This window comes from Marmota flaviventris, chromosome 12, assembly GCF_047511675.1.
Source record: "Marmota flaviventris isolate mMarFla1 chromosome 12, mMarFla1.hap1, whole genome shotgun sequence".
Taxonomy (NCBI): Eukaryota; Metazoa; Chordata; class Mammalia; order Rodentia; family Sciuridae; genus Marmota; species Marmota flaviventris.
The window spans coordinates 97,819,719-97,843,597 of NC_092509.1; the positions used below are offsets into that span (position 1 = coordinate 97,819,719).

Genomic DNA, 23,879 nt, shown 5'->3' on the forward strand with positions numbered 1-23,879 from the left:
TTGAGGATTTTTGTGACTATATTCATCAAAGATATTGGCTTTAGTTTTGTTTTCATCACGTCCTTCTCTGATTTTTGTATCAGGGTAATGCTGGCCTCATATAATGTTTGGAATAATTCCCTTTTCTCTATTTTTTGGGGAATAAAATATTTAAGGAGAATTGGCATTCTTATTCAAGTTTTTCGTAGAATTCAGCAGTGAAGCCATATGGTGTTGGGGCTTTTCTTTGATAAGAGGCTTGTTATTACTGATTCAACCTTGTTATTCATTATTGGTCTGTTCAGGGTTTTTTTTATTTCTTCATGATTCAATCTTTTTTTTTTTTTTTTTTAAAATTTAAAGTACTGGAGATTGACCCAGGAACTCTTTGAGACACTAAATTATGGGGTTGGCCTCCAACTTGTGATCTTCCTGCCTCATCTTCCCCATAGCTGGATTACAGGTGTTGCCACCATGCCCGGCTCATGATTCATCCTTAGTAATGTGTAAATGTATAGGAATTTGCCCTTTTCTTCTAGATTATTAAACTTATCAGCATATAATAATCTCTAGTGGTCTTTTGTGATGTCTCTCTAATCGTCTCTTATTAGTCTAGCTAATGGTTTGTCTATTTTGTTTATCTTTTCAAAGAACTGACAATGTGTTTCATTGATCTTTCATATTTGTTTCATTTATTTCTGTTCTGATCTTTATTATTTGTCTTCTATAATTTGGGTTGGGTTTGTTGTTTTCCAGTTCTTTAAGATGCAGCAATGGGTTGTTTACTTGAGCTCTTTCTACTTTTGTAATGTGGGCATTGATTGCTATCAACTTATTTTTCAGTGCTATTTTTGCTGTATCCCATAGGCTTTGGTACGCTGTGTGTCTCCATTTTCATTTGTTTCAAGAAATTTTTAAATTTCCTTCTTGATTTCTTCGTTGATCCACAGTATTTGGACATCTTCAAAGTTTATCTTGTTATTGATTTCTAGATTCACTGCATTATGGGGTCAGAAAAGTTTTCAATATAATTTCAATTTAAAAAAATTTATTGAGACTTATTTCTTGGCCTATCATATGATCTATCCTAGAGAATGTTCCATGTGCTGATGAAACAAATATATGTTCTGAAGCTGTTGGATGGAATGTTTTGTAGATATCTATTAGGTCCATCTAGTCTAGGATGCAACTGAACTCTGCTATTTGTTAATTTTATGTCTGGATGATCTGTCCATTACTTAACATAGGGTGTTAAAGTCCCTAATCACAATTATATTGGAGTCTATCTCTCTTGTTAGGTCTGTTAATATTTGTTTTATGTATTTGGGTGAACTGATATTGAGTGCATATGTATTTAGCAATGTTAGTTTTTCCTGCTGAAATGATTCCTTTTTCATTATATAAGAATCTTGTCTCTTTTTAGGGTTTTTGATTTAAACTATCTGATGTAAGCATGGCTACTCCTGCTTTCTTTAAGATTCCATTTGCCTGGAATAACTTATTTTATCTTTTTGCTTCCAGTCCATGTATGTCCTTAGAGTTTCTTGTAAGTAACATATAATTGGGTCTTGTTTTTCCATCTAGTCAGTCATTCTATATCTTTAAATGAAAAATTTAATCCATGTGCATTCTAAGTAAGGTCTTACTACAGCCACTATATAACCCATTTTCTAGTTTTGTTGTAGTTCCTTTGCTTTCTCTCTTTTGCAGTCTTCTTTTGTGGTCAGGCAATTTGCTTTAGTAGTATGTTTTGATTCCTTGTTAATTAATTTTGGTATATCTATGATAGATTTTGCTTTGTGTTTACCATGTGGTAAATAAAAACATCTTTTGATTACAACAAGCTATTTTGAAATTATGGCAACTTAACATGAACATAAAGAACAGAAACAAAAGAGCAAGAGAAAATATACTCACTCCACCAGGTGCAGAGGCACATGCCTGTAATCCCAGCGACTCGGGAGACTGAGACAGGAGGATTGCAAGTTTGAGGCCAGCCGTGGCCACTTAGTGAGACCCTGCCTCAAGATAAAAAAAAAATAAAATAAAAAGAGCTGGGGATGTGACTCAGTGGTGATGTGACTCAGTGGGGATGTGAGTCAGTGGTAACGTGCCCTCGGGGGGGTTCAATCCCTGGCACACACACAAAAAAAAATTATAAGAAAACTCTCCACTTGCCTTCTATTCTTCCCCACATTTTGAAGTCTCATCTTACATAACTTTACATAATTATGTATTGCCTATTTATTAATTTTTCTATTTTTGTTTTATACTAAAAATATGGTTAACATCACATTTACAATATTATTCTGATTAGTTTGTATTACAAATTATTCTTACCTGTGAGTTTTATGCCTTTCTATGTTTTCTTCTTGCTTATTAATGTCTTTTTAGTTTGAAGTATTTCCTTTAGTATTTCTTGCAGAACAGATCTGGTGGAGATACATTCTCTCAGCTTTTGTCTGTCTGGGGACATCTTATTTCACCATCATTTCTTTTTTTTTCTTTTAATGTTTTTAGTTGTAGGTGAACACAATGTCTTTATTTCAGTTTTATGTGGTGCTAAGGATTGAACCCAGGGCCTCATGTGTGCTAGGCAAGCGCTCTACCACTGAGCCTCGCCATCATTTCTTAATAATAGCTTTGCTGGGTGTACTATTCTCAGTCCACATTTTTTTCCCCTTCAGTACTGTGGAAATCTCACGCCACTCTCTCCTGGTCTATAAGATTTCTGCTGAGAAGTCTGCTGTCAGGTGAATTGGGGATCCTCTCTGTTGTTTTTGTTCCTTTTCTCTTGAAGCCTAGAGATACATCTTTCACCTTTGAGAGCTTAATTTTGTCTTGAGGTAGACTTGATTAAATTTGACTGGTGACTCCGATCTTTATGTACCTGGATATTTGTATCCTTCCCTAGTTTTGAAAAGTTTTGTGCTATTTCTTTGAATAAGCTTTCTACCTTTTTGGCATTTGCAAATCCTTCTTGAACCCCAATAACTTTAACATTTGCTCTTTGAACGCTGTCCCAAATTTCCTGTAAGCTTCTTCAATCCTCTTAACTCCCTGCCCCCATTGTGTACTTTCAAATAGCCCTTGAGATAATTCTTCTGTACTTCTTCTTGTACTGATTACTGCCTGTCAGTTTCTGGCACCTTATTCTGAGCATTAGGTGGGGTCGTGGTTTCCTGAAGGTACTTGATGCTTATTGGTGTGTGACATCATCTGGCATTGAAGGATCAGGTACTTATTCCAGTCTTCCTATTCTGTTTTTGTGTCTATCTTTCCAGAAATTCTAAGCAGCCTGCTTATTTTCTCTAAACCTGTATTAACTTCCACTATTTCAACATTGAATAGGTTCAGGTTTGCAGGAGTCTGCTGTTGGTGTGTTGTCACTCTTTTAGTATTAGAGGGCTATCCAAGCCCAGTTTTGTTGGTGTACTATTCAGACAGTAATAGGAGAGTACCTAGAAAGACTAGTCTGTGCCCACAAGCCTTTTCCTCGGGTCACAGTAGATCTAGATATCTCATTTACAGTTATTAGCCTGACTCTGAGCAGAAATCACCATGGGTGAATCAGTCCCAGGTTCCTGTGGCCACCAATGCCCCCAATCTATGTCAAACCCTGAGTCTACAGCCTGCAAAGACAGCACAACACCTGGGTAGGATCAAGGTCCATATTGCTAGGGTTGCCTATTGCTGAGGTAAAAAAGAAATGATGGTGAAATAAGATGTTCTCATGGCCCATATGGACCACAGGTGATGCTAACAGACTGGGGACACATGTCTTCTTCCAGAGGCTCCATGTGACAGCAGGCCCAGGGGTATGAGCCATTAGGATTTTCCCAGTGTTGGATCTAACTCAGCAATAAGCTCCACGGCAAAGTCTTGACCCCCCAGTGACTGGGATCTTGCTCCACACTATGCCGCCTGAGGGTTGGAGTAGTGTTGGTGAAGGCAGTCCTTTGGTCAACCAAACTGGCATTAATCTAGGTCACTACTGAGTCTTACAGCTGCGAGGACCTACAGAGACTTAGGAGGCACCAGGGCTCACTCTGCAGGTGGCAGTGATGCAGACTCATGTGATTTCATCCCACTGGAGCTCAGGTCTCTGTCTGGTGCCAGGACAGGTTAGAGCCCTGTTGGTGAGCACTGATCTCTCTATAACTAGGTAAGGCTGGGGAATGCATGTTGGTCACAGTTCCTGGACCATCAAGGCTAGCACTAATGTGGGCTGCCCAAGGCTTACAGCTGCTGGGGTCTGCAGTCTCTAGGAGACAGCAGGTGTGCCTGGAACTAATGTGAGCCAAAGGCTCTGGTCTTCCCACCAGTGTACAGGTCTTGGTAAATTGTTCTTTTAATGTATCTTATTTTTCAGTGTGAGTCTACAATTTAACCTTTGCCATCTAACAGAAATCTATAGTTGGTTGTACTTTTCTTGATCATTTCTTTAGCTGCATTAACTTTCTAAAATTATTTTTCACATGACACTGAATTCAAAAGAGAACAATTTTAATCTTCGAAGACAATATATATTTTAAAAGTGTTAATTAAAAAAAGCCAACGAATTTTTTGTTAAGTTTCTTGGTAAGAAGAGCAAACCGTTTCCTGCAGTTTGCTTTTGCCCTGCTGCTAGGGTTTGATGCAGTGCCCAGCCAGCACACTCCTGCCTGCCCCCAGCTCCATCCTCAAGGCAACCAGAAAATTCACAGAAAGCAATTAAAGTCCAGCCTATTACACCAACCCTAATGGGCACCTTTAAATGAATTTCTTTTTCGAGTTGTGTACCTGCTGCACTAACATCTGTAGTGTTAGACTTTTTTAGAAAATAAACTGGGAAGTGAGAGGTGAGCCTCCATGAATAAAGAACAATACACTAAAAGGAGCCAGTTTGACAAGTAAAACTGTTGTGGGAGGAGATTAAGAGGCTGTTCCTGAGCAGCAGCAAATATCAAACTGCCCATTTGTTTTTTGCCACTTTCCTCCAAAAACCAAATCAGAAAAGTAATCATATCTTGTGCAGAAGACTAAGTTGGGGTCCTGCCTTCCCACTCAGTGCGCTTCATTCAATTCTAAATGCAAATGCTAAATGGGATGTTTGCTGATGTTGATGTTCCACTAAGGTCTCTGCCTCGTGGGCTTTCAGAGCACAGAGTTGTAGGGAAAAGATCAAGACTTCAATTAACCTTATTTATAATATATTATCTGTTCTTTCTACTCTTCTTTGACTCAATTAAACTTAAGAAACTCTAGTATGTACCAGGGAAGACTAGAGGTGGCCTGGCCTGGGTGGTGGCAGGGGGTCTGCAGCAAGAGGAAGACTGATCAGATAGGCGGGAGGTAGAATTAATAAGCTTTTTTATTTTGCCATCCTGAGGATTGAATCCAGGATCTGGAGCACGCTAAGCCTGCAAATGCTCTACTACTGAGCTACACTGCACCTCTTTTGGAGACAGGGTCTGGCTAAACTGCCCGGGTTGGTCTCAGACTTGCTATCCTCCTGCCTCAGCCTCCCAACTTGCTGGGATTTTACAGGTGTGTGTCATTGTTGGGTCTTTATGATGTCTTATTACGTGTGGCGATGAGGGCTTGGAGCATTGCCAGAGGGTTTTCCTAGATTTATATCTGGGACGACCAGGGGGTGTTGGCAAGGGAACACCGGGATGGGGTGGGAGGGTGATTTTTCTGAACTTCTCCTGTGTAGGAAAGTGTAGGGTAGGTTTCAGGAGTCATGAACTCCTAGAAATTAGAGCACAATTTTATATAAATGTACCATCTAGGAAAGATAGTCCTCAGTGTTTGACACATTTAAAATAGTTAATGATTCCATGAAAGGTCTGAGATCACTTATCCACAGCATTCAGAAACCTAGAAATTCTTTGACCTTACATATCAAACATGAGTTTTACCAAACTGTTCAAGCAAATAGTCTTTAACAGAGCTATATCTCAAGGATCCTATGCTTATGACATTGTATAAGGACAAGGTAGCGTCGGTGAAGGTTAATAATGTCTTTCAATCTGGCTTTTTCTCTTCTTTAACCTATCAAAAGCTAGATTTGCTGTCACAAATTGATTTCTACAATATGTCTAAAGACTCTGTAAATCCGAAAAGACTACAGCAAAGCCAGCATAGGATATGCATTTACTGATAATTACACGACATTTGCCACAAATGATTTGGCTTTTAGTATAAACTCACCATTTTTTCCTCTCAGATCAAGTTTTGTCCTTGCTGAGCCTCATGAATTGGGGTCAAGTCAATTACTAGACAGTTCCAAGTAGAAGCTAGATAAAGACCACTAATTACTTGATGAAGTTATGTTCCTGAATCTAAAAAGTGTGGCAAAGACAAATCTACCTCAATTGTTGAAAAGGTTGCTGCAAAGCACGTTCTGTCTGGTCACAGCTTCCCCTGCCTACAACATGAAATGTGAAAAGGATGCTCCCACTTACTCATACCCAAATGTCCCCCGCCTCTCCTCTCACAATTTGGCTGTCCAACTCCAGAACAGTAAAGCAAAGCTATCACTTATAAAACTCAGAAGGGAAAGGATAAACTTCCAGCTCTGGCCCATTCAGCATGTTTGCTTAAGTTTCAGCCTTCTAAGGACGAGACAGTTATCCATGAGGACAGCAGCACAGGGAGAAACATTGAATTGCCCTTGGGGATATGCTTTGCCTAGTTTTCAGCATCCTGAATGATACACACAGTCTTACTAAACTGAAAGGCGTTTTCAGACACACAGCATCAGGAGAGCTTTTCCACCAGAGAACCACCACCAAGAGCAGTGCAGAACAGAAACTCTGCCTAAGGGTCATTTGTTCTAGTGAGAAACAGACAGAATTCAGTCACTGGCTTCTTCTTATGGTCCAGTGGGATGGCATTAAGGAAAAGTTTTAGAATTCGAGAGCCCCCTGGAAATAATCTGCTCTAGGCAGAAGAGCGGGACTGCAGCCAAGGCAGAATCAGAGAGGTGACAGAGTGCTGCATGATGGTTCCAGCCACAGCTGGGTTTGGCATCTAGAGTGCAGAATAGTGGCAAAGGGAATTTTAGAAGCCGGATGAAGAATTAGAGGGGCTTGACATGTTGCTATGAAGAAAGAAAACAAGTCTTTGAAATATAACTGTCAGAAACTTGTGAATTGACTCCAACACAAAATTTTTAAGTTTATGAAATATAATTATTTATCCACAACAAAGAAAAGGATTGCAAAACCCTTCTCTGGAAATGAAGAGGTCATAACAAAAATGAAGACAAATTGTTTAGTCAAAAAGTGTAAAGTCTCTTTTCCAACTTAACTAATCTTGCATTTTACTCAACTACTTTGAATCACATATTCAAGTAAAAATTTCATTTCTATAGAATCAACACAACAAAAAGCTAATCACAAAGAAACACCTGGACACTTTGGACAAATTTGGACTTCATAAATATTTAAATCAAACAAAATGCTGTTACAACCTCCAAAGAGTAAACTAGTATGATCACTCCTTGATCCCAACAACTCCCCTTCAGATTCTGTGACCAAAGCTGAGAGCAGAGAGTCGTGGATTTGGTTTTCTATATCAGAGCATTTGTATAAGTGGCATTAAGAAGAAATAGTCAAGCAAACATTGTTTCCTAAGCTCATTTTTCCATAAGTCAAAAATATTTAGCAGAAACATAAAACAAGATTTACACCCAGTAGGAAACTTTTTTAAAGTAATTCCTGAAAACTATGCTTATAACTAAGAAAATTTAGCTCTGAATAATTCTCTGCTCAGTTTTATAATTTTTTTAAAAGAGAATTTTTTTTTTTTTTTTTTTGGGTAGATGGACACAACACAATGCTTTTTTTTTTTTTTAATGTGGTACTGAGAACCGGGTCCCACCCGTGCTAAGCAAGTGCTCTACCGCTGAGCCACAATCCCAGACCTCTGCTCAGTTTTGATATATTGCCAAATGCCAATTTCACAAGTGGCACATGAATCAATCATAATACTGAATATTACAGAATCCTCAATTCAGCAGTTAACATTTTCCCTGCACATGGTTAAAATACCATTTAAAGGATTGATTCCAGTTGGCCAATGATACCAAAAACTTCCTAGGCCAACTGGTGATTAAATGAGACAAGAGGCACCCATTAGAAATGGAGTTCAATTCAAATACACAGAGTTAGTTGACAGAGCAATGTACTTGGGTTGATATGTTGGAAAAGTCAAGATCCTATAAATCGAGGAATGCCATCCGTGGCATTATATAAAAATACCTTAGAAAAGCCTTGTTATGTCATATAAATGTTAATAGGAAACTTGAGAAAGATTTCTCTGTGACCAAAGATTCAGATTCTGTGACCAAAGCCGAGAGCAGAGAGTCGTGGATTTGGTTTTCTATATTCTATTTCTATATTTGGCTTCTGGCTCCTTATGACATCCCCTTTTCAGATTCTTTGCTGTAGAACTGGCCCACTGTTATTTCAATTATCCATCTTCAAGAAAACGGGAATTTTTATAAATCAGTCCTCTCTCCCCCATTTATTCAGCTATAAAAACCACCATTGTTTTGGTCTGATTTACCAAATCCATGTTTTCTGGCACAAATTATTCATAGCACATGAGATAGACTTGCACACTCCCCCTTTGGAAAGGGCTGTGCGCTGGAGTCGGCAGAGCGGGGGGGAATGGAGCTGTGGGACTCCAGGCAAGCCAGTTTTTCATACTTCACCTTTCCCCACCGAGGGCCCTTCCTAGGTCAAAACGCCATAATTCTAGGCCTCGTTAGACACAGGCTGATTGCAGGCAGTAGCCTCTAGTTGTTCCCAGCCTTAGAAAGGGCAGCTGGCATTTCACAAGTGCTGGGCTTAGAGGGAAGAGGCTGGCTGCGCTGCTGCTGCTGGAATCCCAGGGGGCATTTTTAGATGGGAGAGGGGAGCACTGGCTATAAGCTGCTGCAGTCAAGACCCAAATGTCTCTAAAAGCAAGACCCTCTTCCATTCCTGAGGAGTAAAGAACCAGGAGTTTCCTCTAGTTTTCATCCATTCCCTCTCTCACACTTGAGAACCCACTTCAAACATTTCAGGGGGACCTCCATTAGTGCTAATGGCTCCTGAAACCACAAACGTCCAAAATGTACACAATGGCCTATCTTTTGACAATAAAAAGCATTTTAACTATAAACCACAGAGCATCTACATATCTTTTGTACACTTCTTATTGTTGTTCCTGCTCATAAGCAGGAACATACTATTTTTCAAATGATTAAATTTGATTCTTTTGGGCTATTTAACTACCAAACAAAACGCACACTTTGGGGAACAAGGTAGGTAAACAGACTCACAGATTGGCTATTCTAGTCAGAGCCAAGCAGTCAAAAGGTATAAGCCTTTCTTTTTTTAAATTTTAATATTTATTTATTTATTTTTTAGTTTTCGGTGCTGAGGATCGAACCCGGGCCGCACGCATGCCAGGCGTTCGCGCTACCGCTTGAGCCACATCCCCAGCCCGGTATAAGCCTTTCAAAGGTCCATTCTTCACGCTAATTCAAATAAGATGTCAAATATTAATTACTAAATAGGCTTCTTTCAACGTATGTTGACATTCAGTTTGAGACAGCTTCTGTGTAAATACTTCTCTCTCCAGCCATATGTAACAGAGTGGGACTCTGAAAAAGCCTGAGCACATTAAATATTTTATAATCTCTATTTAATTTGCAGGGTATAAAGTTAATCCCTGTCAGGTTGTAAAACCAATTGTCAAACTTACATAAAGGCTACCCAGCGTGGCAGAGTTCTTCCCGGTGGCTGGGTGCAATTATAGAGAGGGTTACAGTTAACTAACCAACCATGTACTCAGTCAACCCTTCCACTTAAGACACACCTTCTTCCAAACCCAGTAACCACTCATCTGGAGAAATGAACTCTATTACTTGTACTTGATTTCTTTAAAGAAAGATCCTAAGTTGCTGAGGGTCTTGCTAGATTGCCAAGTCTGTCCTCGAACTTGTGATCCTCCTGTCTCAATCTCCTGAGTAAAAATATCTTTAGAAAAAATTATAATATCTAAATTTATATGATAAACAGAGCTTTGCCAGTTCCATTGAGTTTCATATATGACATTTAGCTCCTTATTGACCCTCCACATATTTCTCCAATAAAGATGTCGGATGCAAAATTCATAAAGCCCAAATGGGAACCTGTTCTATCTGTTGAAGCAACTATTAGTGATATGTTCAGGTTTTTTTTTTTTTTATCAGTTAGTATATCACCATTCTTATATTGGCATTAAAGATGAATCTGGATTTTTAAATTTTATCACATATTTTCTCTAAGACTTTTTAACATTTTTTTGGTACTAGGGATTGAACTCAGGGTTACTTAACCACTGAGTCATATCCCCAGTCCTTTTAAATTTTTTTTTAATATTCATTTATTTTTTAGTTTTTGGCGGACATAACATCTTTGTTGGTATGTGGTGCTGAGGATTGAACCCGGGCCGCACGCATGCCAGGCGAGTGCGCTACCGCTTGAGCCACATCCCCAGCCCTCCTCTTAAATTTTGAGACAGGGCTTTACTAGGTTGCCGAGACTGGCCCCAGTAACTGGATTTACAGGCATGTGCCACTGTGCCAGTTTAACTTTCATGATTACCTAAGGTTCAGCAGCAGTACTCTAAGTGCATCCCTCTTCCTTCTTTAGTGGATATTTGCTGATTAAGCCATTGAGAAGGAAAGAGAAGAAATTCCTTGTTGTACAAAGAAGGGAACTAGCAGACCAGGTGGTACGTGTAGCATGCCAGCTGTTTACATCTCTCTGACTTCTGAGAAATGATTCTATATTGGGAATTAATTACATGGATAAAGTCATATTCTTAGAATTGGGGATAAGCCTAGTACTTTAGCACAAAGAAATGAATGTCACATTTTTCAATTTCAAGTACAAAATTGTGCTGGGGATGGAACCCAGACTTTGAGCATGTTAGACTAGCACTTCACCACGGAGCCACAAACCCATACTCCATTCCACTTTTAGTCTCTCCTCTTGATTTATACTATAAGCTCAACAGAGTGTCACACAACATTTCGTACAAAGTCACTTTAGACAGTGCTACATAAATGCCTAAACACCAGTGCATTGAAACATGCCACATTGACACTTCTGGGAACTGCAGTAACTATATAAGGCTCAGCTATGTTCCAGAAATTTGCCCATCCTGAAAACAGCTTAATATTTTTTAAAATGTAAAAATAGTTATATGACCAAAGCGTCAGGGTGTGGATTTTCTTACTGCTCCCAGTATTAAGAAAAAATAATGATGTTCTATAATATGTAATATTTCAAATTTGATAGAAAGCAGCAACCCTAAATTCAGACATCCTCCTTCTGGAGACAGGGAAGTGGGAATATATTTCTCTTACTAAATATGGATCACAAAACAGACTCTTAATTTTCATTTATCAGTCATGATATGTAAAAGAAAAATATTTATAGAAACACAAAAAACAAAAACTCCTTTAAACTACATTAAAAACAAAGGTAAAAAAACAGAATAAAATCATTAGTACAAATAAAAATAATGTTAAATATCAATACTTACACACCAAAATGGACAGTTAGCATAACAAAGCTATCGAGTCCCTTAGGATGAGCAAAGCGCCACTGTGCGCCGCCCCTCCCCCCTCAGGTTTCCACCCTTTTCACACTGGGGTACCAGTGCAGGAGGCTCCTGGACGTGGCCAGGCGCGCGGCAGCTCCCAGGGCAGCTGTGGCTGTACTTCGAGGAATGTAGAGCTTCTGAGAAATCTTGTGCTCAGGAGACAAAATCAAAGACAGCTGGTCCATGGCTCCTTGACTCTCATCCTTGAACACTGCGATGGCGTGGCAACTAGAAAGATCTTCGTTCTTTAGGCTCCCTGGAGAGCTCTCCACTAAAAAAAGAGAAGACAAGTCTTTTCACTGCCCTCTCTCCTCCACTCTAGTTCTCTACTAACAGGTACTACAGTCATCGTCTGTTAGGTGATGACAGTTACCCAAGGCCGTCAGGGACGTTGAGATTCAGAAATCAGCTGCTAGACGGAAAGGAGAGAGGATGGGGAATCATACCTTGGGATCAAACTGTCAGGATAAAGAGAGGGGAAAATGCACTTATGAACCAGGCAGGGAAGACTGCTTTCCAAGAATTTCATAAAAGTAAACTCAGATCCCAGAGAAGAGACCATAAGCTCTCCCATTTCCTTCCAGCCCTGAGTAACACAGTGTACCACAGCGTGCCACAGGCGTGCTCTGTTGCCAGGTCTGTGCCAGTGTGAAAGCAAAATGGTTGCTAAGCAGAACCAGAGCCAGTTATCAGCCATAAAATGACTGTTGTAGGCTTTAGATTTAACTAAGAAGTAATCCTTTGGAAAAAATAAAACTGAGGGAGCTCCAATGCCCAGACTTCCCAGTAGCTAAGGAAGCAGGTACAAGCATTCTCAGATGGGTGCTAGACCAGTGCTGCCCAAAGTAACTGGTCCATGACTGTTGACTGCCAGCTACTATGATTGAAGTGGCTTTTGTTGGTGTCCAAGCCAACCTGCTGCTTCCTTCAGGAAAGTCCTGCTTTTAAAAAAAAAAAAAAAATCAGGTGAGCTAAATAGTACTCAGCAATGCAGTGTAGATTCTGGCACAAGTTCTTTACTGTCTTGTCTATCATTACAAACATTTCACCGACTGCCACTTAGTTACTTGGGTTAGGTAAAGATTTCTAAATAGAACACACAAAGCTCAGATTATAATGAAAAAAAAAATCACTAAATTAGACAATCAAAATGTAAGCCTTTGCTCTTCTAAAGTCACTGTTAAGAAAATGACACTTAAAAAAAAGACATGACACAAACTGGAGGAAATATATATATATGCTAGATAGAGATATAGATCTGATAATGGATTTATGTCCAGAATAAAGAACTTGTTTACAAGTAGATAAATCAATATTAAAAACAAATACTTGGACAGCCACTTAAAAAGATATATGAATGTCAAATTAGGCAAAAAGGTGGTAAATAGGAAAAAGCAAATTAAAATTACCATAATAGGCCTGTAAGCAGGAAAATACCATCTGCTAGTGAAGATCGGAGCTATCAGAACTTTTAAACCTTCACAGGTGAATGCAAACTGTGCAGCCACTTTAAAAGCATTTTGGCAGTTTAAAAAATTAAACATGCAGTCACTATACATCCTAGCAAATCCACTTTTTTGTAAATACTGAATGGAAATAACATAAAAACTACAGTAAGTAGAGCTGAAGTGTGGCTTAGTGGCAGAGTGCTTGCCTAGCATGCATGAGCCTCTGGGTTCAATTCCTAGTATTGAAAAAAAGTTATGGTAAATAAAAGAAGCCAGACATAAAAACTACATACTATGTAACACAGGAAAGGGAAAGTGACATGCCAGAGCCTAGCAAGTTAGTGGAGGGATTGACTGCAAAGGGGCATAAAAAAACTTTTCACGATGGTGAGAATGTTCTATATGATTGTATATTTTGCCAAAACTCAAAAGAATCATAACCTTAAAAATTCATAATTTTTATTCTATATAAATGTGAAGTCCCTCCAAAAATCATCAGGGGGGAAAAAAGAATGGCATAGATAATGGGAACAACGGAGACAAATCCTACGGTCAGCAATGCTCAAGTATGTCCTGAAAGAGGAAAAGAAGGTTTTCAGCAACATGGCCAAATATCATCTGTCAGTGGCGAGCATACAGGAGCGCACGTGCACCTACCAGAACCAGAGTGCTCTCCTGGGGCGTCGGCCGCGACAGTAGCTGAGCTGGCTGCTGCTGTGGGCAGCTGAATTTGCTTTGTTGGAGTCTGGATGTTGTTAGGCTCAAACTGACTCCCTTCTGCTGACTGCTGTGACTGGAAAAGGGAGATGTAGAACTCTTCCAGTTTGGGCAGTGTGGAAGAATCCAAAGAACCTTTCAAGTTTGGTTGCTACAAAATAGAAGCAATGAGGCAAAGGTATGAAAAGTGACTGTTAGCATAACAAGAATTAAGCCCTTTTTGTTTCCTTATATACAAAATATATATCATAATTAATAAATAAAATACCTCACTTTCAACCTAGGTAGTCTCTAGAAACATCAAGCTCTTCCTTCCTTAATCTGATGAGTATCAACTTAAGAAACCTTTATTATATTTGGGCAAACATGGTACGAAGCGACCACACACAGCTGGGGAGGATGGGCAGGATGTGAGAAATGACATTCACTGCACACTTGATGTCTGGCACTGCGGAAGGTTGTTTGCATGTGTTTTTTTCATTTAAACATCAAGAACCACCTTTCTAGGTAGGTGTAATCTTTCACTTACCCTAATGCTTTTCATAGAGGAGTTATCTGATGTCCATCATTCTCTGCAGATGGGAAAACTGAAGCCCCCAAAGATAACTTGTGCTTTACTGGCTAGGGAGATCGAGATTAGCCTCAAACCCTAATCTATATCCCCTTAGCCAGCAAAGCTGCCTGCCACTTTAGGCCTGGACCTTTTTTCCTGTGCTGGATGTAGAAAATGCCTTCCACTAAAATGCTAGCAGAATATGGGACCCACCTCCTGTTCTGAAATCCTGCTGACTTGTTTGTTCCCAAGGGCTTTCAGGCAGGTCTGAAGGGATCACAGAGGATCTAATAATCTGTTTACAAATCTCCTTCAAGTATTGGCCAAGTCCTAAACTGCACAAGCAAAGTGTGAGATTCTGAGAAACCCAACAGGAAACAGCAGCCATGAAGCTAAACAAGATCAGCAGACACTTCAGCATCCTGTGGTGGGGTCAGAGTCCCTCCCAGGTGGGGATCAAACAACCAACTAGGCTTTCAGAAGGCCTGCTCAAAGGATGACGCTTTAGACCAAGAGCCACAAAGGATTAAGAATACAGCATTCTAACAAAGCCCCAACCAAGAATCAATGTGTATGCTAAGGTGATTTGCTAGTATCTGCTAGCCAAATGACAACAACCTTCTTTGGAGGAAAATAACTTAACCCAGAGCTTTTTAATTTTTTTGCATAATATCCAACATTTGATTTGAAAAAATCATGAGATATGCTTCCTTCTTCCCTCTACCCCATTGCTAAAAACAGGATTAGACAGAGAGGGAAAAGAGAGTAAGAACATAATCAGAGGCAATTCAGATATTCAAACTATCTGAAAGGGACTTTAGCATACCATGATTAACATGGCCAGGATTAAATGATAGACCAAACACATCAACATATGAAAAATATGAACAAAATGTATAAAAAAAATCAAATGGGCATTTTCAGACTGAAAAATAATGTCTAGAATGCTCCAGAATGAAGCACTGCCAATCAAAACAAACAAAAAACAAACAAGATAAGAGAGCCCCACAGGAGATTCAGTCAGAAGTTCTAGCATCTTATAGCTGAATTTCCTCAGGAAAGGAGAAAGACAATAAGCAGCAGAAACAGCTGTTAAGATAAATGGGCCCCAAATTTCCAGAACTGAAGAACGAGCAACTCTGGTGAATCAAAGTGGGATAAATCCAAAGGATCTATTTATACATTCAGACATATCATCGTCAAAGAGCTGAGATGCAAGTCAGAAAGAAAAGAAGACATGATCTTCAAAGGTGCAATGATAACTCACATTTCAACAGAAGCCAGAATACAATGAAATGGCCACTTCAAATAGTTGAAAGAAAGTGCCAATCTAAAATTCCACACTTAGGGGAAAAATTCATCAAAAGGAAGGTGAAAAAAAAATCCCCAAAACCCAACAAAAACTCCTGAGAAGATTTGCTGATAGCAGACATACACTACCAGAAACAGGAATCAGGAGCACCAGGAAGGCACACATGTGGTCAAACATATATGAATCCTGAGTGCTTAAAAATACGCCACCATGTGCTGAATTATACTATAGCAACACAGAACACCGGTCAAAAAGAAAGACTTAATAATTACTTTTTTCTATGGAGAAGAAAATTAAGACTTGCTCACAGATTTCAGATGAAAATTCACACACACACACACACACAAAAAAAAAAAAAAAAAAAAACCCCAAACCATAATTATGTAGGTAACTGTCACAAATTTCTCAATCACCCTCTGGAAGGCCCCAAATAAACTTACTTTTGACTAGATTTCAACTTACTGTCACAACTCTACTACTTCCATCCCCATGTTGGAGCTGGGCTTTCTCCCTCCTTCCTTCTCAGGTTTAACCAGGTACTCCAGGGCCTGTGCAGCTGTCCCATCATCCTCAGAGGCCTTTGCTGCTGCTGTCCCATCTAGGCTGTTATGCCCTTCAAATTTGCTTCTTGGTCTATGAGGAGCTCCTTGGCAGGAAGGGTGATGAGGACAAGTGTTTCTTTTGAAATTCTTGGTGGGCCACTTACACCACATCCTTGAGCCCTGGCAACATTCTACTCACTCCTGAAGCCCCTCTAAACATGTGGGAGTGCACCATTCTCTCAAATGCCACTAGGGACCCACCAGAAATCTGAGGGTAGCTTCAGGTTGCTCTCATATCGTGCAATTGTGTCTAATGTATACCTGGTCCACTTCATACCCCTGTGAAAACTCTTTTGGGAGAACTTCTGGGGAAGAAGTTTCTACAAACACCCTATATTCACCTACTCAGTCACTCTCATGACAGGAGGGCTTACCAGTTTGGTGAGTTGATAGAAGTCTGACAACTACTACTCCATATTTCCTTGCTGGGCAGAATTCGTGTACTAAAGGTTACTACTCTAGTATGGGCCTAGCTCTCACTGCTTGACTCATGGGTCAATAAGGACAGGGTGGGTCTCTGCTTCCTCTCTCCCATGCCGTCAGCAGAATGAAGTTGCTCTGCTTGCAGCTGGGTGAGTTTAACTCAGAGAAAAGAATAGTCTGAGGTCTAAACTATTTTTCCAAATCCAAATTTGCTATGAATGAAGCTAGTTTTTTAATCCTCCTGTAGACTGTTTTCATGTGAGTAAAACAAGGTAAAAGGCAGAAAAATGAGGATAGATATGCACAGGACATCCAACCCCAAAGAGTTACTGAGAACAATAAACACATGACAACGTACCTGCTGCTTTATAAACATTTTACAAGTACAGAGACCTTTGACATTCAAAAGGATGCATAGCTGAGGTGGTACTCGACGGCCTGGGCCACACTGTCTGCGTTTAAATTCCAGCTCTGCACTCACTAGTTTTATATCACTCACCTAATTTCTTTAAGCCTCAGTTTTGTTATCTATAAAATAATAGTGTTTGCCTAACAAGCTTTCTGTGAAAATTGAGTTAACATAGACAAAGGCCTTAGAACTGTGTCTGTTATTATTATTCTAGAAGGACATTCAAATAGAAGTATCCTTTTACAGTTAAAGAAAAAGGGCACAGCACAAGCCAGACATCAGCAGCTAAGTGCTGGAATTGGAGTTTTCAGGCTTCAACTTTTGATATGCAAGATACTATTACAGTTTTGCACTTGTGTTCTAGTAAGCCAAGCAGAAACAAAAATCCGTAAGTTGTCTGCCAATGTAATACTCCAGAGTTGGTCTAAGCTTATGGTCCCCTCCCTAAAGACAATGTTTCTCATATTCTTATTTTTACAGCTCTTATTCATCATTGCTGTAAGTAAAGAGGATACAAAGACAAGATGCTTGTTGTGAATATACCTTCACTGAAGGCACATGGCAGAAATGGGAAAACCCTATCTTGACTATAGCCTCCCTATACTGAACAGTTTTGGTTTTTTTTTCCACCTAGGACTGAAACTAAGGTCTTGCATGTGCTAAACAACACACTCTCTACCACTGAGTTACACTTCCAGCTCCCTTTTCCTTTTTTTAGAGGAAAAGTTTTAAAATGTTTGATTTCCTCTTTCTTGATACTGGCAACAGTCTTAATTTTGCATCTCTTCCATTTTAAGAAATAGGTCTCCAGAGAGGAGCTCTTTTCTTCCAAAATATCCTTTTCCCATTCCATATTTTATTCCAACATTTGATCTTTAACCCCCCAGTATGCCCAAGATCAAGTTAAGCCTTATTTTGTGGCTAGAGATGGAATTGCTCGTAAGAAAAAACACTCCTGTAATCCCAGCAATTTGGGAGGCTTAAGCAGAAGGATCACAAATTCAAAGCCAGCCCTTAGCAGTTTAGCTCAGTGCTCTACCACTGAGCCACAACACCAACCCCTAAAAATATATTTTTTAAAAGTTAAAAAACAGTTCTATCTTCAAAATGATAAATATGGCAGGTACTCTGCTGTCTTAAAATAGGGATAGAAAAAAAAGAGTACAGAAAGTTTTCTCAAAAAGAAATAACACAAGTTTGTTCATTAAGTATAATAGCACTTAAGATGCTATTACACTATCACATGACACAGTAATGAATTACCTAACCTTTGACAATACTCTTTCTTCATGGGAGTTATAATGCTAAACAAAACTACATGAGAAAAAGTTTGATAACTCATGCTTCCAAATCACAAAACATATTAAAAAGCTAATATAATCAAGGTAATCAGTTACTGGTATAGCAATAGACACACAGAATTGAGAGCACAGAAATAAACATTTAAGGTCAATGGGGTTTTTAAAAAATATATTTTTAGCTGTAGATGGACACAATAACTATTAATTTATTTATATGTGATGCTGAGGATTGAACCCAGGGCCCCTTACATGCTAGCAAGTGCTCCACCATTGAGCTACAACCCCAGCCTTCAATCAAGTTTTGATATGGGTGCTAAGATAATACATGGGGAAAGAATATATAGTTCTGGGACAAATACATTTTCACATGCAAAAAAGTGAAGGTGGACTTTTATCTCACACCGTGACAAAAGTTTTCTCAAAATGGATTAAGGGCTTAAATTTAAAAGCCAAAACTATAAAACTCTTAGAACAAAGAACAGGTATTAATCTTTACAACCTAGGGTTAAGTAATGGTCATACATATGATACCAAAAACTCAAGTAAACAAAGAAAAAATTAGATTTCATGAAAAATTTGATGATGCAAAGGATACCATAAGAAAGTGAAAGAAGGCTAGGGTTGTGGCTCAGTGGCAGAGCGCTTGCCTAGCATGTGTGATGCACTGGGTTTGATCCTCAGAACCACATAAAAATAAATAAAGGGATGCTGTCCAAGTACAACTACCAAAAAAAAAAAAAAAAAGTGAAAGACAACAGAACAGTCAACAATTCTAAAAACCATGTATCTCATAGGGATCTGTAATAAAGTATTATACCATTACAACTTAAAAAATGGACAAAGGATCTAAAGAGATATTTTGCCAAATATAAGCAAATGGCTCTAACAAGCATATGAAAAGATGCTCAACATCATTAGCCATCAGGAATATGCAATGAGACATACATTATATCTATCAGTATGTATACACATACATCTAAAAAACTAGAAAAGTACTGAAGAGGTGGAGAAGCTGAAACCCGCATGCACTGTTGGTGGGAATAGTTCAGCTGCTTTGGAAAACTGTATGGCAGTTCCACAGAATGTTAAAAACAGCGTTATCACATGGCCCAGCAATTCTACTCCTAGTTATATACCTAAGAAAAACTAAAATCCATGTCCACACACAAACTTGTACTTAAATATTCTTAGCTGCATTATTTATAATGACAAAAAAAATGTGCAATCAGCCACAAATCCCATCAAGTGATGAGTGGATAAATAAAATGTACTATGTCATATGATGAAATACTATTCAACTATCAAAACAAATGAAATAATTATTCATACAACAACACTGATGAACCTTGAAGACAATGCCAAATAAAAGACAATCACAAAACACCATACGTTGTATGGCATCTATAGGAAATGTCCTAGACAAGCAAATACCTACTGACAGAAAACAGATCAGTAGTCATTTAAGGCTCTGGGAGGATAGGAAGGGGCTTAATTGCTAATGTGTATGGAGGTTTTAGGGGGGTGATGAAAATGTTCTAAAAGAGATATAGTGAAGGTTGCACAACTCTGTATACTAAGACACTGAATCGTATACCTTAGCGAATCATGGTGGTGTCCTAATTATATTTCAATAAAGCTGTTATTTGTTTATACATGACAGTAGACTGTATTTTGACATATCATACACACATGTGTTGGGGGCTGCGATCAAGTCAAGATGGCACCTGGCAGTTTGCCAGGAAGAGTGGTTTGTGAGGCAACACCACCGTGCCATTAAGATGGTGGGGATTCCTTATTGGCTGATTGCTGTATCTGAATGATAATTGAATCAAGCTGTGTGTAATCAGGTATATATACCGCTGTTGTTCCGTAATAAAGCAGTTCCCGCTTCAACCTTCAAGTTGCTTGTCACCTCCCGGTTATTTTGCCCAGCCGGACTGCGGCAAATGGTAGCCCGTACGGGGGAACTCCGGGACGCTCGGGGGTAAGTGACAAGGGAGAACAGCAGCCGATTTGGATTCCAGAGAGACTAACTAAAGCGATTTCTATAGACCAAAAAGATGATTTGGCTCAAATCCATAATAGGTGATATCCAGAACTCCAGTTTAGCTATCCTTACATCTGCAACAATGGTTCTCCCACATCTGGAGGCTAATGAATAATGAGCACCATTAAGGCCTATTTCAAATGTAAAAAACCTTGGGGCTTACTTGTGGGAATACCTTCAGACCCATATGCAAGTTACAAGAAGAAGGATGAGATATCAAAAGAAGAGTCAAACCCAGGAGGTAGCCAGGATGCTTTTTTCAATTTTATTTTTTGAGCTCATACAGACCTAGGTTAATGTTTTTCTGATCAGTTCTATTTTTTAACAACTGTGGAGTTTTTAAACATTGCAATGGAGATTTCGCCTGTGAAAAGCTACAAGGCCTTTACTATTGTGTTATGTGTGCACACTTGTGTTATGTGTTATATGTCTGTATGTACGTATGTCCAAATCATATAAGCGCTCATGAAAATTAAAAAAAAATGGATCCAAATATCTTTTATTCATGTGATTTAAACAGTTTAAACAGATGAAAGTAAAGATGTCTTTTTAAAGACATTTTAATTAAGCTTACAAGTTTTTCTAGGTGTTAAAAAAAAACTAATAAAATGTTGAAATAATCTACCTAAATTCAGAAATTTACAAGGATTGTTTTAAAATGTGAACAAAAAAGGAGGTTAACAGATCTTTTTGTTTACTTTCACCTTTCCTTTTCATTATATATAATAATTCTGTTCAGGATAATGTACTAAATTGTTCAGAAAATTGTTTTCTTAGTGCCTGCTGGAATGCTATACAATTTTCTTTAGCCATCATTGCCAGAATTCCTACTTTCATCCCAGTGCCAGTGAAAACAAAAAAATAAGAATTTCCAGTATTACTGAAAAACCAAATGAGACTTCGGAATTACAGCTACCATCATCACAGCTGTTGCTGTTTCTGCTACTGCTGCTGCAGCTTCTGCGATAGCTATCACACAAACTGTACAAACTGCTGCATCAATACTTCAAGAAGGAATTGACATATTAATGGATTCCTCTGCTTTAAGCTGCTTACAGAACTTACCTGGACTGTGTATCACTTATATGCATTATGAACTAATCTATTGATAATTGTAATAGTACCAGGGTATCTTTGCTGACAGTGTCATTGGTGGTACAATTTTTCCAAGGGCTTCTTACTTGGAGCAGTAAATGGCTTGGTATTGTGGCATTTTGTATCCTCCTCCTTCTGCTTGTGGCAGGTTGTTTATGGTGTTTGTATAGATTACACAGATCCACAAGTATGGCTAAATATATTGGGCCGGTAGTCAAAGACGGGTAAGATCCAATTACAATGGTACCAACCTAAGCCAGGAGGCTGATGATTTGAGGTCAGACCATCCAATGATGAGTAAGGACCATATGTAGTATTGGACAACCTAAAACAGGCACGGTCCTTAAACCACATACTTGTTAATAAAACAAAAGGGGGGGGATGTTGGGGGCTGCGATCAAGTCAAGATGGCGCCTGGAAGTTTGCCAGGAGGAGTGGTTTGTGAGGCAACGCCACCGAGCCATTAAGATGGTGGGGATTCCTTATTGGCTGATTGCTGTATCTGGATGATGATAATTGAATCAAGCTGTGTGTAATCAGTTATGTATATATACCGCTGTTGTTCCATAATAAAGCAGTTCCTGCATCAACCTTCAAGTTTTTTATCACCTCCCGGTTATTTTGCCCAACCGGACTGCGGCACACATGGAACATAACACTTCATTTTTGTAATTGTAGATGATGTGAAGTTTCACTGGTCGTGTAGTTACATAAGAATATAAAAAAGTTATGTCTGATCCATTTACTGTCTTTCCTATTCCCATCTGCCCTTTCTCTTCATTCTCCTTTGTCTAATTCAGTGAACTTCCATTCCTCCCTCCCTACCACTTATTGTAAGTTAGCATCCACACATCAGAGAGAACATCCAGCCTTCCAGCCTCTGGTTTTTGGGATTGGTTTGTTTCACTTAGTGTGATAGTCTCTGGTTCCATCCATTTAACAGCAAATGCTGAAATTTCACTTTTCTTTATGGCTGAGTAATATTCCATGTGTTTATGTACCACATTTTCTTTATCCATTCGTCTGTTGAAGGGCACCTAGATTGGTTCCATAGCTAGCTATTTTGAACTGAGTTGCTATAAACATTGATGCAGCTATGTCACTGTAGTATGCTAATTTTAAGTCCTTTGGGTATGTGCCAAGGAGTGAAATAACTGGGTCAAATGGTGGTTTCATTTCAAGTTTTCTGAGGAACCTCCATACTGCTTTCCATAGAGGTTGTACCAATTTGCAGTCCTACCAGCAATGGATGAGTGTACCTTGTTCCCACATCCTCACCAATGTGTTACTTGCATTCTTGATAATTGCCATTCTGACTGGAATGAAATGGAATCTCAGTGTAGTTTTAATTTACATTCCTCTAATTGCTAGAGATATTGAACATCTTTTCATATATTTTTAACCATTCATATTTCTTCTTCCATGAAGTGTCTGTTCAGTTTGTCCATTTACTGATTGGATTATTTGGTTTTTGGTGTTAAGTTTTCTCAATTCTTTGTATATCTTGGAGATTAATGGTCGATCTGAGGTGCAGATGGCAAAGATATCCCATTCTGCAGGCTCTCTCTACATGCTCTTGATTATTTCCTTGGCTGTGAAGAAGCTTTTTAGTTTGATACCATCCCATTTATTGATTCCCGATTTTACTTCTTTTGCTTTAGGAGTCTTGTTGAGGAACTTGGTTCCTAAGCCAATATGATGGAGATTTGGGCCTATATTTTCTTTACAGAGTCTCTGGTCTAGGTCCTTGATCCACTTTGAATTGAGTTTTGTGCAGGGTAAGAGATAGGGGTTCAATTTCATTCTACTATATATGGATTTCCCCAGCACCATTTGTTGAAGAGGCTATCTTTTGGCACCTTTGTCTAGTACGAGACAACCGTATTTAAGGGTTTGTCTCTGTGTCTTCTATTCTGTTCCATTGGTCTTCATGTCTGTGCCAATATGATGGTTTTGTTACTATAGCTCTGTAGTATAATTTAAGGTCTAGTATTGTGATGCCTCCTGCTTCATTTTTCTTGCTAAGGATTGCCTTGGCTACTCTGGGCCTCTTAGTTTTCCTAATGACTTTCATGACTAAAAGCTGATGTTTTTTAAAAAAAGTGATATCACAAAATATAAAAGCCAATGTTATGCTAAAACTAAATCCATTCCCTTAAGTAACCTAAATTTCTGGAACAGACTGTTTTATGCACTATAGAATGGCTTTATCATTGCTGTCAAACAGAATGATTGTATTCTGTACAACATATATCACTTAGAAGATTCATCTTCCCCAAATCTGATTTTTTAAAAATACCTCTGTTTTATTTTTATGTGGTGCTGAGGATTGAACCCAGGGCCTCACACATGCCAGGCAAGT

At 38.9% G+C, this 23,879-nt stretch overlaps 1 protein-coding gene across 3 annotated transcripts in view; it reads right to left on the reverse strand.

Annotated features, from left to right (window-relative positions):
- Positions 1–11,544: 11,544 nt before the first annotated feature.
- The window catches only part of Tdrd5 (tudor domain containing 5), a 62,107-nt gene continuing 49,772 nt past the window's right edge, over positions 11,545–23,879 (reverse strand). For all 3 annotated transcript variants that reach the window (XM_027934977.2, XM_027934974.1, XM_027934976.1), the window contains 2 exons: positions 13,716–13,926; positions 11,545–11,881 (listed from right to left, as the gene is read on the reverse strand). In XM_027934977.2, coding sequence (XP_027790778.1) covers positions 11,634–11,881; positions 13,716–13,926 — 459 coding nt within the window. In that variant the 3' untranslated portion in view covers positions 11,545–11,633. The remainder of the gene's footprint in view (positions 11,882–13,715; positions 13,927–23,879) is intronic.